A 16,432-nucleotide genomic window follows, 5' to 3' on the forward strand; every position below is an offset into this window, starting at 1 on the left:
CCAAACCTTGTGTAACATAATCACTACTCTCTGATTTACCTAGTCTTCTCATTTTCGCTATGAGAATCCAAGGAATCTAAAGGCACAGAAATACTGCTTCCTCACCATGCTGACACCAAACCTCATCACACCGTCACCCACACTAACTCATCCATTCCCAGTGACTCAAAAGACAATGGTACTTCTTATCTCCCTGGCTCGTCTCGCCCTCCTCTAACCTACAAGTTTTAAAAGACGAGCTTGGCAATCGTATAATCGTAAAAATCTAAAAGTAATCTTTGACAAACAGTACAGATTGGCAAACAGTACAGATTGGCTAACAGTCAAGCCTGTGCCCTTGAGAGTTCGGGGCACCAAGGTTCAAGCTACCCTTTCTACCCCTTGGGCGACAGTTTCCACAATATTTCCACTTCATTACCTTACTTAAAATTCCATCGAGCAATTAGCGAGTTTATTCATTCATAATTTACTTCAGGCGCTACACAGATTGGAAATATAGAACTGATTCACACTTTCCAAAGGCACATTTTATTCTTCTCGTCATGTAACATCAAGCTTTTCATCACAACTGCACGTAAAGGAGTTATTCAAACAATTTATTGCTCTAAATAGAAATTTGTGATTGCACTTGATGATCGTATTTAGCTAAACTACACAGGGCCTCCTCTTTGCGATTCAGTGTACACACAAAACAACAATTGGAAAGCAGTAACGATTAAAACCAGCTGCAATATGTAGCCTTTCACCTTTTTGAAGGGTGCAATATGTCCTTTGACGGACAGGAGAAGCTGTTGCATTTAAGTCTGGTACACAGTTCTAGAGGAGGTGCTTCTAGACTCGTGAATCCATGGCGTACATTTTGCCAGTGGCTGTTCTTCCATATTGATAGAAGGATAGGTTGTATCGTGCAGTTCGAGTATCTGTTTGAGAAAACAGAAGTGTCATTCCAGATGGGGTTTTTAAGAGTGTTGGGGCCAATTTCCCTCTGAAGCTACACCAGGTACCGGGCATGACTCTTACAGGTGGCAGCTGAAAACGGGGCAGAAAGCTGTTCTGACTATTCATCCACCCTTCCTGGAGTTCCCACCAGACATCCTGTCAAATGTCCAATGAGTTCCTCTAAATATGGGCAGGCATCTTGTAACAAAGTGGAAGGGGACAAGATTGCCCACTGCCCGAAACGAGTCGCACCTACCCCTATTGAAGTGTTTCGTCCACCCCAATGCACGGGGACGGCCAAACCGGAGAAATTCAGTGCTTTTTTTGGAGCGGGGCGGAAGTGACCTCATCATCGGGGCAGAAGTGTGGGTGGGTCGGAGCGGCCATCACGAGCGGGGCGGAAATGGGGGCGGGTCGTAGTGGCCGACGCTACAAGTGATCAGCGCCGCACTGATGACATCAATGCGCTGGCATGTCACAACGTCCCTCCCCCTCAGTTAAAGGGAAGGTGCCACTGCGAACTCTGCAGCCACGTTAGTGGCAAACACTGGGCCACCAGGGAGGGTTTCGGCCGGGCCAGTGACTGAACCCGCGGCCGACAAAAAAAATAAGATGGAGTCGCCGGCAACGCCACCACCCCTATAAGGGCGGCCGCACCGTCCAGCCACAGAAAGGGTACTGAGTGGCACTGACCAGCGGTGGCACCGCTCCCGCGGGGCAATTTCGGGAAGGGGTCGCCGTCGGTCGGTAAGGGCGGGGCAGTCCCCTACACGACTCCAAAAGTAAAGGAGGGCAATATCTAAAATGGCGGCCCCTCTGCGCAGGCTTGGCGGCCAGTTTGCACCGAACCATGGCGGCCGCTTTCAGGCAGCCAAGGGTTTTATAGAAAGGTGCACTTTCGGCCCCCGAGTGTCATTGAGTATATTGTACAATGTAATTCGCATCATTTATGCCACTGGGAGTGATGTGCATTCCAGAATGCAGCATTACTATGACATATGGAGGGGAGGATTTACATTTTAAGTGCCCCGACAAGAATTTAATCAACAGTGGGTTGTCAATGGTTTTTATCTCCACAAGGACAATGCCACAAAACGTTAAAACTTTTTAATAATAAGACTCCTCTTTAAGTGCTCCAGAGGCAAAACTGAACCGTGCAGATTAGGAAGGTCCCAGGTCCAGGCACAGTCTGTGCTCAGTTGTCTTGATCTCAACTGATGCAAGGGTTGGCCTCAGTACCCGTGGCTTAGAGAGGTGGAAAATAACAGCTTGAGTTCTTGTTCCTAATTACTAGTCAATGACTTCTGCTGTAAACTATGTGTGCGTGTGTGTACAGGATCCCATGCCCCACGATTAAATAGTCACTCTCCCAAGTTAACACATGGGGTAGATACCAAAGAGGTGGTGAAACTTCAGGAACAAGACTCAGCATCTTAAACAGAGGAAGAGAGGTCATTGTTGTGGAGGGAATAATTTTGGATTTAACTTACCTCTGAAAAGATAAAGGCAACAGGTTAACATGATGGAAGCCAGGAAGCAGCCTGTCGACCCAGCCATTCCCAACCAGCAGGACCAACCGAATTCATACTGAATTCCTAAAAACACATTCTGCAGTACCAGTGTAGCTCTTTCCACGTACACATCCACAGCGTACCACACTGAGCCGATCATACCGGGGATACCTGAGGGCAGACAATCACTGTATTAGTACATTCCATCTTGCTGAGGGCTTCACACAAAGTCACAACACAGATTTTGGATGAAGAGGACCCTGTAGTCTATTTGATCCCATCTTCCCAGGTTACCGATCCTTCCATCTTCCCATTACCAACCCTAATGTTTTCCCATTATCAATCTTATTGTCTTCCCATTTACAACCGTATACTGTCTTCCTATTACCAATTATTTTTCCATCTAACTGTTTCTTCAATGATTCCAGCGTGCTGACCTACATTTGCTAATGACTAGGAATTAACTGTATAGGCCTTACTCAAAAGTATCATACTTTAGAAATCCAAGCTTCCTGCCACCTAACCCCTACTTCTTGAATTATCACATCTTCTTGGCTGCTTGTTTTACCTTGGTCCTCTATGCATTTTCAATTAAAACAAAGGACAATTTATTCGATTACATCATATTGTTTGGGCAGACACATAAAAATGGTCCCTACGTTTTTCTTAATAAAGGTACATATCGATTTTTTTTCTCAGTCCCCTTATCTCTCTCCTGAACGGGATGACTCTTGCTGGTTTATGGTTCCAGAGCCTCTGATAGCTCACTCAAGAATCTATTTTTCATGTCCGAACCCAGTCAGTGAAGCCAAGATAGACAATGTACCAATCAGAAAATCTAGGCTTTGGTGCCATCATAAGAACATAAGAATGTAAGAATTAGGAGCAGGAGTAGGTCATATGGCCCTTCGAGCCTGCTCCGCCATTCAATACGATCATGGCTGATCTTCGACCTCAACTCCACCTCCCCACATTATCCCCATATCCCTTGATTCCCCTAGAGTCCAAAAATCTACCTCTCAACCTTGAATATACTCAATGACTGAGCATCCACAGCCCTCTGGGGTAGAGAATTCCAAAGATTCACAACCCCCTGAGTGAAGAAATTCCTCCTCGTCTCAGTCTTAAATGGCTAACCTCTTATCCTGAGACTATGCCCCTTAGTTCTAGACTCTCCAGCCAGAAGAAACAACCTCCCAGCATCTACCCTGTCAATCCCCCTCAGAATCTTATATGTTTCAATGTGATCATCTCTCATTCTCGTAAACTTCAGAGAGCACAGGCCCATTCTACTCAACCTCTCCTCATAAGACAACCCCCTCATCCCAGGAATCAATCAATCATCAGGTTGTTCAACACTTGAGGACATCACAGCGAAACCCAACCTCACCTAATCTCCACACATTAGCGCTTCCCTATAGCAAGAGGAATCAGAAGCGGGAATCCCTGGCTGATTTTACTCTTCGCTACCTGGAATCACAGGGGCTAATTGTAGCACATGTATTGCCTGAAACCAGCTCAGTGAGCACAGGCCAGCCTTAAAATTCAGGATTTTCCTGGTCTGCAATGCTCAGGCCAGGCAGGTCTTGCACAAACCAATTATGCCACTGGGAGAACTCTTCATTTACTTTATCAAGCGCCTTTGAAGATATATGTGTTACCAAGTCAATGAAGTGAGTCAGTCTTACCTCCTATTCCAAAAATGAAGCCCGCCATGTAACAGATCCTTAATTTGATCTGAGGTTCCTCTCTTAGAATCTTCACACAGTCCAATCCCAGAATTAATATAATAAGTGCAAAGCCTGCCAGAATGTCTGCTGTAATCATTAGCGCTCGAGTGAGCACGATCTTAACTGGAAGAAGAGGAGGGAAAGAAAGAACCTCTCTTAATATACATGTATTAGAAGTCACAAATGTCTCGAGATAGAGTCTGGTGAAGAGAGCCCTTCAACGCTCTTTCATCCTCCTGAATACCAACTGGGGGTGGTTTCCCATTATCCTGGCTTCAACAACCCTTCCTGGCAACCTGTTCCAGCTTTTTTTCATTCATTCTCAGGATGTGGGAGTTGATGGCAAGGCTGACATTTATTGGCCATCTCTAGTTGCCCTGAAAAGGAGGTGTTGGGACTTCCTGAAAGTGCTTGTAGTAGTTTGATACCGCTTGAGAGGCTTGCTCTACCTCTTCTGAGGGCAGTTCAGAGTCAACCACGTTGGTGTGGGACATGAGTGAACCGTCTATATAAAGAAATACAAGTGGCTCAGTGGTAGCGCTCTCGCCTCTGAGTCCAAAGTTTTAGTATTTAAGTTCCACTCCACAGACTTGAACACATTATCTAGGCTGACACTTCAATGCAGTACTGAGGGAGTGCTGCACTGTCAGAGGTGCCGTCTTTCAGAAGAGATGTTAAACCGCTCACTTTTCAAAGACTACGGGAGTTCCCCCAGTATCGTAGCAATATTTATCCCTCAACTGACCCCACAAAAACAGATTATCTGATCATTTATCTAAATGCTGTTTGTGGGAACTTGCTGTGCACAAATTGGCTGCCATGTTTCCTACATTACAATGAGTGACTACGCTTCAAAAGGACTTAATAGGCTGTAAAGCACTTTGGAACGTCCTGAGATCATGAAAGGCGCTGTATAAATGCATGGTTGTTTGTTCCTGGCATCTAAAAACGTAAGAATTAGGAGCAGGAGTAGGCCATATGCCCCTCGAGCCTGCTCCACCATTCAATAAGATCATAGCTGATCTGTCCTAAGTTTGTCCTTCATAACCCTGAACCCTCTTATCCTGTTGCCTCAATGGACTTAAAAGTATTACTTCAGATTTACCTTCTCTATCCCATTCTATAAAATGACTCTTTGACTGGGGGTTTATTTTGTTGCTTATTTATGGTGTAATATTCCACAATTCCATGTGTTGCTCATTGTATGTTCAACATAAGAAAATTAATATTAGATATAAAGCTCTGCAAATTAAATAATCAAAGACTGACTCCTTTTCCTTATTTGGTACTGAGTCTCCTTTGTAATATGTTAAAGGTTGAAGGGTGGTTTTTGTTTGGAATAATTAACCTTTCATCTCTGAGACAGTTTGAATCTGGCTGAGACTGTTGGGTCCACTAGGCAAATGAGAATATAAGGTATGAACGTTGATTTGGCCCATCTTAGCTCAAACCCTCATCAAAATATCTGGCTGCTCCCAGATTATTCCTGATTTTTTGCTTCAGTACCCTACCCATTCCCAGTATCAATCATTCTTCGTGCGAAGAAGAATTTCTTAACATCATTCCTAATCTTTTTCCGTTTAAACCTGAGCCCCTTGTCCTACATTGATGGTTTATCTGGCAGTGGTACTCTGGATTTATCTTTTCCATACTGTTTAATATCTTCTACATGTTCTTATTTCCTTGTCCTTCTCATTAAGTTCTTCTATGGCCTCGCCCCTCCCTATCTCTACAATCTCATGATCATCATCATAGGCAGTTCCTTGGAATCGAGGAAGACTTGCTTCCACTCTAAAAATTAGTCCATAGATGGTTGAACAGTCCAATATGAGAACCACAGACCCTGTCACAGGTGGGACAGATAGTCGTTGAGGGAAAGGGTGGGTGGGACTGGTTTGCCGCACGCTCTTTCCACTGCCTGCGCTTGATTTCTGCATGCTCTCGGCGACGAGACTCGAGGTGCTCAGCGCCCTCCCGGATGCACTTCCTCCACTTAGGGCGGTCTTTGGCCAGGGACTCCCAGGTGTCCCTCTAGCTCTACAACCATCATCCCCCCGAAATCTAAGTTTCCCTAGGTTCTCCTTGCGATCCCCCACCCTCACCCCACTATTGGCCATGCCTTCATCCACATAGGTCCTCCGCCTCTCCACCTACTTCTCCTTGAAGGCCCTCCTTTAAACTTAACTCTTTGACCAAGCTTTTGCTCATCTCTTCTAATCTCTTCTTTGGCTTGGGCTGTTTTTTTAATCATCATGCCTCCATGAAGCATCTTGGGATGTTATTTCTATTGAAGGGTGCTATAAAAATGCAAGTGATTGTTGTGATACAATTTTATAGGATCCCTGTCAACGCCCTTCTCTCGAGGTTGAAGAGCCCAAATTTCTCCAGTCTTTCCTAATTAGTAACACTAGCCTGATGGCTCTTTGCTGTACCACCACCAGGGTGAATGGGAGGAAAGTTTCCTTTCTCTGATGGCTGGGAAGTGAACTGAGTTTGGGGTTGTCTCAACCTAATTCCCAGTGGGTGTGAATCCACAACTGCCCATAACTTGGCTCCGCCCGATGCTAAGTTACTCAAAGAACCAACAGGGTGGTTTGTGTGAGAAAGTCTGTGATGCTGACACTGGATACTAGTGTCCAGAGAATGAACACACCACCCTGGAGTTTAACCTCTTCTAATGGTCCGCTGGTCAACTAGTTCACTTAAATTCATGTGTACACTCTTTCAACACTCTTGCTAAAATAAATGGATTAATAATTGCATTAAAACAGCAAACAAAGGCATTTGACGTTAATGGGATAAGGTAAAGCAGTCCCAATAACGCAGGGAATGGAATCCCCTTCTATGTGCGTAACAAAGCAGTTTTTATACTGCCGCTATTTTAGTTTGGATTCTGGGAGACCAGACTCTGTTTATACTGCTCCCTTATCCCAGTGCTAGACTTGCATATCCATGAAAATTGGAGCACATATTTCCTGGGTGGGTGCTGTCAGTGCTCAGAACATCACAGGCATCAGTGCCTTTTATTCCATCTATTTAAATTAATGTATTTGTACTAGAAATGACTTGTATTTATACAGCCTCAAGACAGCATGGGGTACGGTAGCATAGTGGTTAGGTTACTGGACTAGTAAACCAAAGGCCTGGACTAATGATCCAAGGACATGAGTTCAAATCCCACCATGGTAACTGGGGAATTTAAATTCAGTCATTCTGGAAGGAAACAGCTAAGTATCATCAGTCATGGAGACCATAAAATGACTGGATTGTTGAAAAAACAAACCCATCTGGTTCACTAACGTCCTTTAGGGAAGGAAATCTGCCATCCTTACCCGGTCTGGTTACCCTATATGTCACTCCAGACCCACAGCAATGTGTTTTACTCTTAACTGCCCTCTGTGGTACAAGAAGGGGGCTCACCACCAGCTTCTCGAGGGCAATTAGGGATGGTCAAGCTTGATAACGATGCCCACATCCCATGAAAGAATAAAACAGGACATTCCAAAGTGCTTCACAGCCAATTTTCACACAGTAATGTCCCAACAAAAGCAAACGAGATAAAGGACCAGTTAAACTTGACAGTGCTGGTTGAATGTTATACGGGGACTCTTTACTCTTTTTCAAATAGTACTATGGGATCTTTTACATCCACCTGAACAGATGGACATGGCCTCACTTCCATCAGAAGTACAGCACCTCTGACAACGCAGCACTGCCTCAGTGTCACAGCCACCTTGGATTATAACCTCAAATCCTGGAGTGGGGATTGAACCCACAACTGCCCGACTCAGAAGTGAGAATGCTATCAACTAAGCCAAGCTAGCACTCATTCTAAAACAAAAACAGAAAATACTGGAAATACTCAGCGTCTGTGGAGAGAGTAACAGAGTTAACGTTTCAGGTCGAAGATCTTTCGTCAGAACTCATTCTACATTGATGTGTGAGTTTATTTTAAATGGGATAAAGCCTTCCTAACAAGGATGCGCTTATTTGTACTGCAAAAATGGCCAACATGCTCCACCCTTTGTTTCTGATTGGTCCCTTGACAGGGGCGGGGCTTGTCGCCTGTCGGTCAAAAAAGTGCATACGGGCAGGGGGGTGGGGGGTGGGGGAGAGCTGGACGGATGCCTGTCAAAGAAAGTGCAGTACAAATAGTTACATCGTCCTAACAATGGCGTGTACTGGAATGTACAAGTGTATTAAGCATTCGTACATGAACTTTGTTCACTGGATTTCTGCCCTCATTTTTTATCCCATTTTTTTTGAATAATTACATTTGTTTTATTCCCTTTGTAACTTTCAAAAGCTGCTCATGTCACATAATCTTTATCGAAAGGCATTAATTGTGGAGCTCTAGTGGCAAACAAGAAATACCTGCAGCACCTGAGAATATTTCACAATCTGAAAGACACTCACAATAATGGAAAATTGCTCCATTTTTCACAGACAGAAAACAATTCCAAGTCGCCTATTACGTTACCTGAGGGTTTTTGTGCTCTCTAACACATTCCACGTTTATGAGGTGAACCAGAACTCCCCACCACTCTGACCAACATACCAATGAATAACTACTCCAGTGCGTTATATACCTGGTCTTCCATAGCTACTTACGTGGGTGTTCTGCTAATATGGAGTCGTATTGATCACACGTCCTGATCCCGTCCATGGAGTTCGTGACGCACTCCCACCATAAACCCCTGCATTTCTGACTGACCTGGGAATGTGAGTCAGAAAAAGAATTACGATCATTTGCGTCTGTCTGTACCCGTCAGTTCTCAGTCGGGGCAGTTTGATCCTGTTTATTCCCACTCACCTCTGCTGCAGGTCAGTCTGGGCATGTTTATAGTGTTCATCTTTCCTACATGGCCGTCTGGCCACATCTAAAGTGGTCAGCGAGTCGGTTAGAGCAGTAAGGCCACATCTAACAATATTCCAACAGTGGATAGTCAAGGGGCTATAGGGGGGGAGGAACTTAACACAATAACAATCACTAAGGAGGTGGTACTCAGTAAGATAATGGGACTAAAGGCAGATAAATCCCCAGGACCTGATGGCTTGCATCCTAGAGTCTTAAGAGAAGTAGCGGCAGGGATAGTGGATGCTTTGGTTGTAATTTACCAAGATTCCCTGGATTCTGGGGAAGTCCCAGCAGATTGGAAAACTGCAAATGAGATGCCCCTATTTAAAAAAGGAGGCAGACAAAAAGCAGGAAACTTTAAACCAGTTAGCCTAACATCTGTGGTTGGGAGAATGTTGGAGTCCATTATTAAAGCAGCAGTAGCAAGACATTTGGAAAAGCAAAATTCGGTCAGGCAGAGTCAGCATGGATTTATGAAGGGGAAGTTTGCTAGAATTCTTTGAGGATGTAACAAACAGAGTGGATAAAGGGGATCTAGTGGATGTGGTGTATTTGGACTTCCAGAAGGCATTTGACAAGGTGCCACATAAAAGGTTACTGCACAAGATAAAAATTCACAGGGTTGGGGGTAATATATTAGCATGGATAGAGGATTGGCAAACTAACAGAAAACAGAGAGTCGGGCTAAATGGTTCATTCTCTGGTTGGCAACCAGTAACTAGTGGGGTGCCACAGGGATCAGTGCTGGGACCCCACTATTTACAATCTATATTAACGACTTGGAAGAAGGGACTGAGTGTAAAGTAGCCAGGTTTGCTGACGATACTAAGATGGGAGGAAAAGCAATGTGTGAGGAGGACACAAAACATCTGCAAAATTACATAGACAGGCTAAGTGAGTGGGCAAAAAATTGGCAGATGGAGTATAATGTTGGAAAGTGTGAGGACATGCACTTTGGCAGAAAAAAATCAAAGAGCAAGTTATTATTTAAATAGAGAAAGATTGCAAAGTGCTGCAATACAGCGGGACCTGGGGGTACTTGTGCATGAAACACAAAAGGTTAATATGCAGGTATAACAAATGATCAGGAAGGCCAATGGAATCTTGGCCTTTATTGCAAAGGAGATGGAGTATAAAAGCAGGGAAGTCTTGCTAAAGCTATACAGGGTATTGGTGAGGCCACACCTGGAATACTGCGTGCAGTTTTGGTTTCCATATTTACGAAAGGATATACTTGCTTTGGAGGCAGTTCAGATAAGGTTCACTAGGTTGATTCCGGGGATGAGGGGGTTGACTTATGAGGAAAGGTTGAGTAGGTTGGGCCTCTACTCATTGGAGTTCAGAAAAATGAGAGGTGATCTTATCGAAACGTATAAGATTATGAGGGGGCTTGACAAGGTGGATGCAGAGAGGATGTTTCCGCTGATGGGGAGACTAGAACTAGGGTTGGTGGAGGGAGGGGGGGTTTCAACTGCCAGCTTCGGATTGTCGGACCCACCAATCGCAATCTTCACGAAGCGGGGGGAGCATGTGAAGTGCCTCTATTTTCAGGCATTGAGTGGCCTTACTGGTGGAGCCTGCTCCGAAGAGATAAGTTAAAATTTATTTTCAAATCTTCCGGCTCCCCCCTCCCCGCCCCCCCACCCCCGTCCCCCAAAACCTCCTCAACCAACACACTCTACTTGCTGGCCAGCTCCTTGAAGGACTTGGCTGATTTCCCTCATCGCCCAACCAGTGGAGCAGCACTCCCCTTTGGCGCCGTAGCTTGCCGGTGAGATCTAACTGCACTCCTGGCCGGCCTCTCACACTCTAACCTACGTAAACTTGAGGTGATCCAAAACTCAGCAGCCCATGTCCTAACTCGCACCAAGTCTCGCTCACCCATCACCCCTGTGCTCGCTAACCTATATTGGCTCCCGGTTAAGCAACGCCTCGATTTTAAAATTCTCATCCTTGTTTACAAATCCCTCCATGGCCTCGCCCCTCCCTATCTCTGTAATCTCCTCCAGCCTCACAACCCCCTGAGATGCCTGCGTTCCTCTAATTCTGCCCTCTTGAGCATCCCTGATTATAATCGCTCAACCATTAGTGGCTGCGCCTTCTGTTGCCTAGGCCCCAAGCTCTGGAACTCCCTGCCTAAACCTCTCCGCCTCTCTACCTCTCTTTCCTCCTTTAAGACGCTCCTTAAAACCTACCTCTTTGACCAAGCTTTTGGCCATCTACCGTAATTTCTTCTTATGTGGCTCGGTGTTAAATTTATATGTTTTGTCTTATAACACTCCTGTGAGGTGCCTTGGGATGTTGTACTATGTTAAAGGCGCTATATAAATACAAGTTGTTGTTATTGTTGTCAATGAGGCTTGAACCTGAAAATGGTCTAGGCCCTGGCAACTGTGACCTTGGGCGGGTGCCGTGGGCACATTGCCGCTGCCGCCCCTGTTTCGGATCCCAAACCCAACATCTCCCTCCTACGTGACCAGCTCAGGGAAGCTATAACAAGACGTGTCATCACAACACCCTTGCCCAGGATACACTATTGGGACTCGCAATGGCATCGTGCCTGCACATAACCCATTAGCCCAACGTTTTAGCGCAGTTTTATGGCAAAGGGCAAAAGTTACACAATAAGTACAACTTGCGCCATCATCAGAACATATGTTAGAAACAAATAAAGACCATTCAGTGCTTTTGGCATGCGCCTGCAACTTAGGCAGTAAATAGACTATTCAATGGGTCAATCATTTGTTCTTTCAGCTTTCTAAATACAAAAGCATTAGGAGGATAAATACTGAAGTCCTATTCAGCATTTCTCAGTTTGTGAGCTTATGCGTGAGATCATTCTTTTTAAGGCACCAAGCCTTGTTCTCACATCCAATCTTACCAACATCCAAGCTCACTCTCCACTGGGGTGAAAGGAATACTCTGCATCTCACTCATTCACGATCAAGGCCACAGATTATCAGTTTTGATGGAAAAATGGACGGAATTGAGTCAAAACTTCAAAACACCAGTAAAGATTCTGTAATTCAGTGTTGTAAATGACGGAATTTCATTTATTCAGTTGCCATAAACTCAATGGGCCTAATTATTGCATATGGAATTATGTGATACACTCCCCCAAAACACCGGTAAAAATCCCGGAATCCTACGTAATCAATTATGGAACTTGATTTGTTCATTCGCCTGAAACAGTTGCGCTGCAGAATTCCAGCAATAGCCCTCTGTGACAGAACAGTGCAGTGATTGCCATCACTGCTTTCTCCCCACTAAACAGGAGCAGCAGACAAAGGTTTGACTCGTCAATATGAAAGATAAGGAGCAACCACAGTTGCATATTTCTCAAGCCAGCCCTGTACTGAGGTCATGGCACTGAAGGATTGATGTTTCAGCAAGATAGATACAGAGGAGGAATGCCATTGACCTATCCTGCTCCTCCATCCTGACATAACTTGCAACGGCACTCCCATACCCAACACATCGCGTATAAAGAGAGAACATGCCTTTATATAACGCCTTTGCCGACCTCAGAATGTCCCAAAGTGCTTTACGGCCCATTCATTACTTTTGAAATGCAATCACTGTTGTAATGTAGGAAACACGGCTGCCAATGTGCGCACAGCAAGCTCCCTACAAACAGCAATGTGATAATGACATAAGTGACCAGATCATCAGTTTTGGGTGTTGTTTGAGGGATCAAATGCTGGCCAGGACACCAGGGAGAATTTACCCTGTTCTTCTTCGAAATAGTGCCACGGGATCTTTAACATCCACCTGAGAGAGCAGACGGGGCCTCAGTTTAACGTCTCATCCGAAAGACAGCACCAACGAGAGTGCAGTACTCCCTCAGTACTGGCACTGGAGTGTCAGCCTAGCTTATGTGGCTCAAGTCTCTGGAGTGGGACTTGAACCACAAACGTCTTATGTTCTGCAGCTCCCCCCTCCCACAGCACTACAGAAAAAACAGGCCAGCACCAGAATACAAGCATTACGCACCCCAATATTCCAGAGTGCCACCACGCAGAGTGATGAGTTTGATACGACCCTGGTTTGCAAATTAAGGAGTCTGGGGGTTGAGTTGCAGTCTCGATGGGCAAGGGGAGGAAGGGGTGGTGGGGGAGGTGATTCCCAAATATCAGTCAGTGCTCACCTACCTCCAAACTATCATCGGCGTTCACCATCCAGCAATCTGTCCAGGTCGCCACGATCAAGAAGAAAGTTGACACAAAGGCCAAACTGAAGGACATAATTTGGAGCACGAAAATCATCTTCACCCTAGGCTGGAGCACTTGCGGGAAAAGAGTGTTCAACGTCAGAATTTAGCAGCGACGGTGAGTGGGATCACAGACAAAAACAGCAGACTGCTTCCTTAATTCATTCAAGGAAAAATCAGATATCTTTTAGAAAAAAATAATTTAAAAGGAAAGGTTTGCACAGACATTACCTCCACCCGACGCACTCAGCAATCATTGTAAATAATCGGTCACTTTCACTAACACAGAAACTAATTATTCTGACCTCTCTGTGCTCAGGGACCCGTAAACATCAAATATGCAACCGGAAATTTTGACTTGACAGCTGGTCGGAGCTGGAAAAATCCAGATAGCCCCTCACCCATTTCCTTTTCATTTGAATATTTATGCGCTATTTTGTGCTGGGATATGTTGTTTTGACTTTTGCCCGTTGTAGTCATTTTTTATGATAAAATTTAACATTTCAACTCCTCAACTCGCTGTAAAAGCATTTCATTATTTTCACCAAAGTTCCCTCCCCTCCAGCCCGCCCCAATCCCCCATCCCCATTCGCTGGCTTACAGCCCCAGGGATAAGGGAAGCTCACTGGGACCTCACCATATGGTCACTCCTCATGCACAAGTCCGGACATTATCAGTGGCGAGGTGGACCTGAGACCTTAAACCAAGGCCTGGTTTGCTCTCTCAGGTGGACATAAAAGGTCTGATGGCACTATTTCAAAGAAGAGCAGGGGAGTTATCTCCGGTGTCCTGGCCAATATTTATCCCTCAAATCAACATACCAAAAACAGATTATCTGGCCATTATCACATTGCTGCTTGTGGGAGTTTGCTTGTGCACAAATTGGCTGCTACATTTCCCACATTACAACAGTGACTACACTCCAAAGGACTTCATTTGGCTGTAAAACGCTTTGAGACGTCCGGTGATCGTGTAAGGCGCTATATAAATGCAAGTCTATTCGGGGTAATGGCAGTGATCAGGAGCGCGAGCTCCTGCTGTGACACTCCCACTGGCACCGTGACTGAGATCAGTCAATTCAGCACTGACCCAGAATCAAACCTGGACCCTTCCTGCACTGTCCAAAATAGTGCATGTACCCATCGAGAGAACTTCCTAAAGCACTTATTATGCATTGGATTAAACCACTACCAACTAATAGAAGTTTTCTGAGGCTTTTCTGGTCTACTGCAGGAGAATAATACTTGCAGGAAGTGCGATTAATCCAGTCGGCAGCTAGGAGCGGCCAGATGGCTGAATAGCCTCTTCATTTACTGACATTTCTACAATTTTATTTGATTCAGATGATGTTGGTGCTGGCAGCAGGAGAACTGTCTACTCTTCAACTAGTGCCACATGAACAGACAGCTGAAGATATTGGCCTGGATTATATGCTGAAGTCCATAGTTGGACTGGAATCCACAACCTACTAACACAGAGGTAGGAACATAGGAACAGGAATACGCCAGTTAGACCTTCGAGCCTGTTCCGCCATTCAATGAGATCATGGCTGATCTGCGACCTAACTCCAGAGGACAGACGCACCAACATTAGCATTCTCGATCAGGGCAACATCCCCAGCATCGAAGCACTGACCACACTCGACCTGCTCTGTTGGGCAGGCCACATTGTTCGCATGCCTGACACAAGACTCCCAAAGCAAGCGCTCTACTCAGAATTCCTACACAGCAAGCGAGCCCAAGGTGGACAGAGGAAACTTTTCAAGGACACCCTCAAACCCTCCTTGATAAAATGCAACATCCCCACCGACACCTAGGAATCCCTGGCCAAAGACCGCCCTAAGTGGAGAAAGTGCTTCCAGGAGGGCACTGAGCACCTCGAGTTTCGTCGCCGAGAGCATGCAGAAACCAAGCGCAGGCAGCGGAAGGAGAGTGCGGCAAACCAGACTCCCCACCCACCCTTTCCTTCAATCACTGTCTGCCCCACCTGTGACAGAGACTGTAATTTCTGTATTGGACTGTACAGCCACCTGAGAACTCACATCTAGAGTGGAAGCAAGTCTTCCTCGACTTCGAGGGACTGCCTATGATGTTGATGAACTCCATTTACCCGCCTTTGCCCCATAAACTTTAATATCTTTGGTTAACAGAAAGCTAGCAATCTCAGATTTAAAATTAACAATTGAACTAGCATCAATTGGCATTTGCGGAAGAGAGTTCCAAATGTCTACCACCCTTTGCATGTGGAAGTATTTCCTAATTTCACTGAAAGGCCTAGTTCTCACTTTTAGGCTATGTTCCCTAGAATCCCCAACAAGCAAAATAGTTTCTCTCTATCTACCCTTTCCACTCTCCTTAATAACTTGAAACTTCAATCAACTCGCCCCTTAACCTTCTAAATTTCAGGGAATACAAACTTAGTTTGTGTAATATCTCCTTGGAATCCAGGCATCATTTTGGCAAATCAACGCTGCACTCCCTCCAAGGCCAATATATCCATCCTAAGGTGTGGTGTCCAGAACTGCTCACAGTGCTCCAGGTGTGGTCTAACTAGTACTTTGTATCACGTAACTTCCACCCCCTGTATTCTAGTCCTCTAGATATAAAGGACAGAATTTCATTAGCCTTTTTGAATATTTTCTGTACCTATTCATGACATTTTAATGATCTATATACATGGACCCCAAAGTCTCTTTGGACCTCTACTGTTTCTAGCTTATCGCCATTGAGAATTACTCTAACCTATCCTTTTGAGGTCCAAAATGGATGACCTCACACTTGCCTATATTGAAATCCATTTGCCACAGTTTTGCCCATTCACTTAATCTATTAATATATCTTTGTAATTTTATGCTTCCATCTACAATGTTTACAGTGCTACCTCTTTGTGACAAACTTGGATGTGTGGCTCTCTAACTCATCATCTAAGTTGTTAATAAATATGGTGAATAGTTGAGGCCCCAAAACCGATCGCTGTGGGACACCACTATTCACATCCTGCCAATTAGAGTACCTACCCATTATCCCTACTCTCTGTCTCCTGCCGCTCAGCCAATTTCCACACCAGGTCAATAATTTGCCTTCATGAGCTTCAACTTTAGCTAACAGTCTCTTATGAGGGACTTTATCAAACGCCTTCTAGAAGTCCATATAAATAACACCCATAGACATTTCACTGTCCACTA

The 16,432-nt window shown here is 45.0% G+C and overlaps 1 protein-coding gene across 1 annotated transcript; it reads right to left on the reverse strand.

The window, feature by feature from the left end:
* Positions 1–831: 831 nt before the first annotated feature.
* On the reverse strand, positions 832–13,303 carry LOC139229263 (claudin-16-like). Its single transcript, XM_070860921.1, has 5 exons — positions 13,190–13,303; positions 8,792–8,894; positions 4,139–4,303; positions 2,430–2,621; positions 832–920 (listed from the first exon to the last, which is right to left on the reverse strand). The coding sequence occupies exons 1-5, from the start codon at positions 13,301–13,303 to the stop codon at positions 832–834; spliced, it is 663 nt and encodes a 220-aa protein (XP_070717022.1).
* Positions 13,304–16,432: the final 3,129 nt, after the last annotated feature.

The sequence above is a fragment of the Pristiophorus japonicus genome, chromosome 18 (genome assembly GCF_044704955.1).
Source record: "Pristiophorus japonicus isolate sPriJap1 chromosome 18, sPriJap1.hap1, whole genome shotgun sequence".
NCBI classification, from domain to species: Eukaryota; Metazoa; Chordata; class Chondrichthyes; family Pristiophoridae; genus Pristiophorus; species Pristiophorus japonicus.

What these genes read in the sequence shown, in the direction of transcription:
- LOC139229263 (XM_070860921.1), bottom strand. Translation starts at nt 13,303, where the DNA reads ATGATTTTCGTGCTCCAAATTATGTCCTTCAGTTTGGCCTTTGTGTCA. An exon ending in ACGCCGATGATAGTTTGGAG is followed by an intron (nt 8,895 to 13,189) that starts GTAGGTGAGCAC and finishes TCACATTCCCAG; the next exon opens with GTCAGTCAGAAATGCAGGGG. An exon ending in CATATTAGCAGAACACCCAC is followed by an intron (nt 4,304 to 8,791) that starts GTAAGTAGCTAT and finishes CTCTTCTTCCAG; the next exon opens with TTAAGATCGTGCTCACTCGA.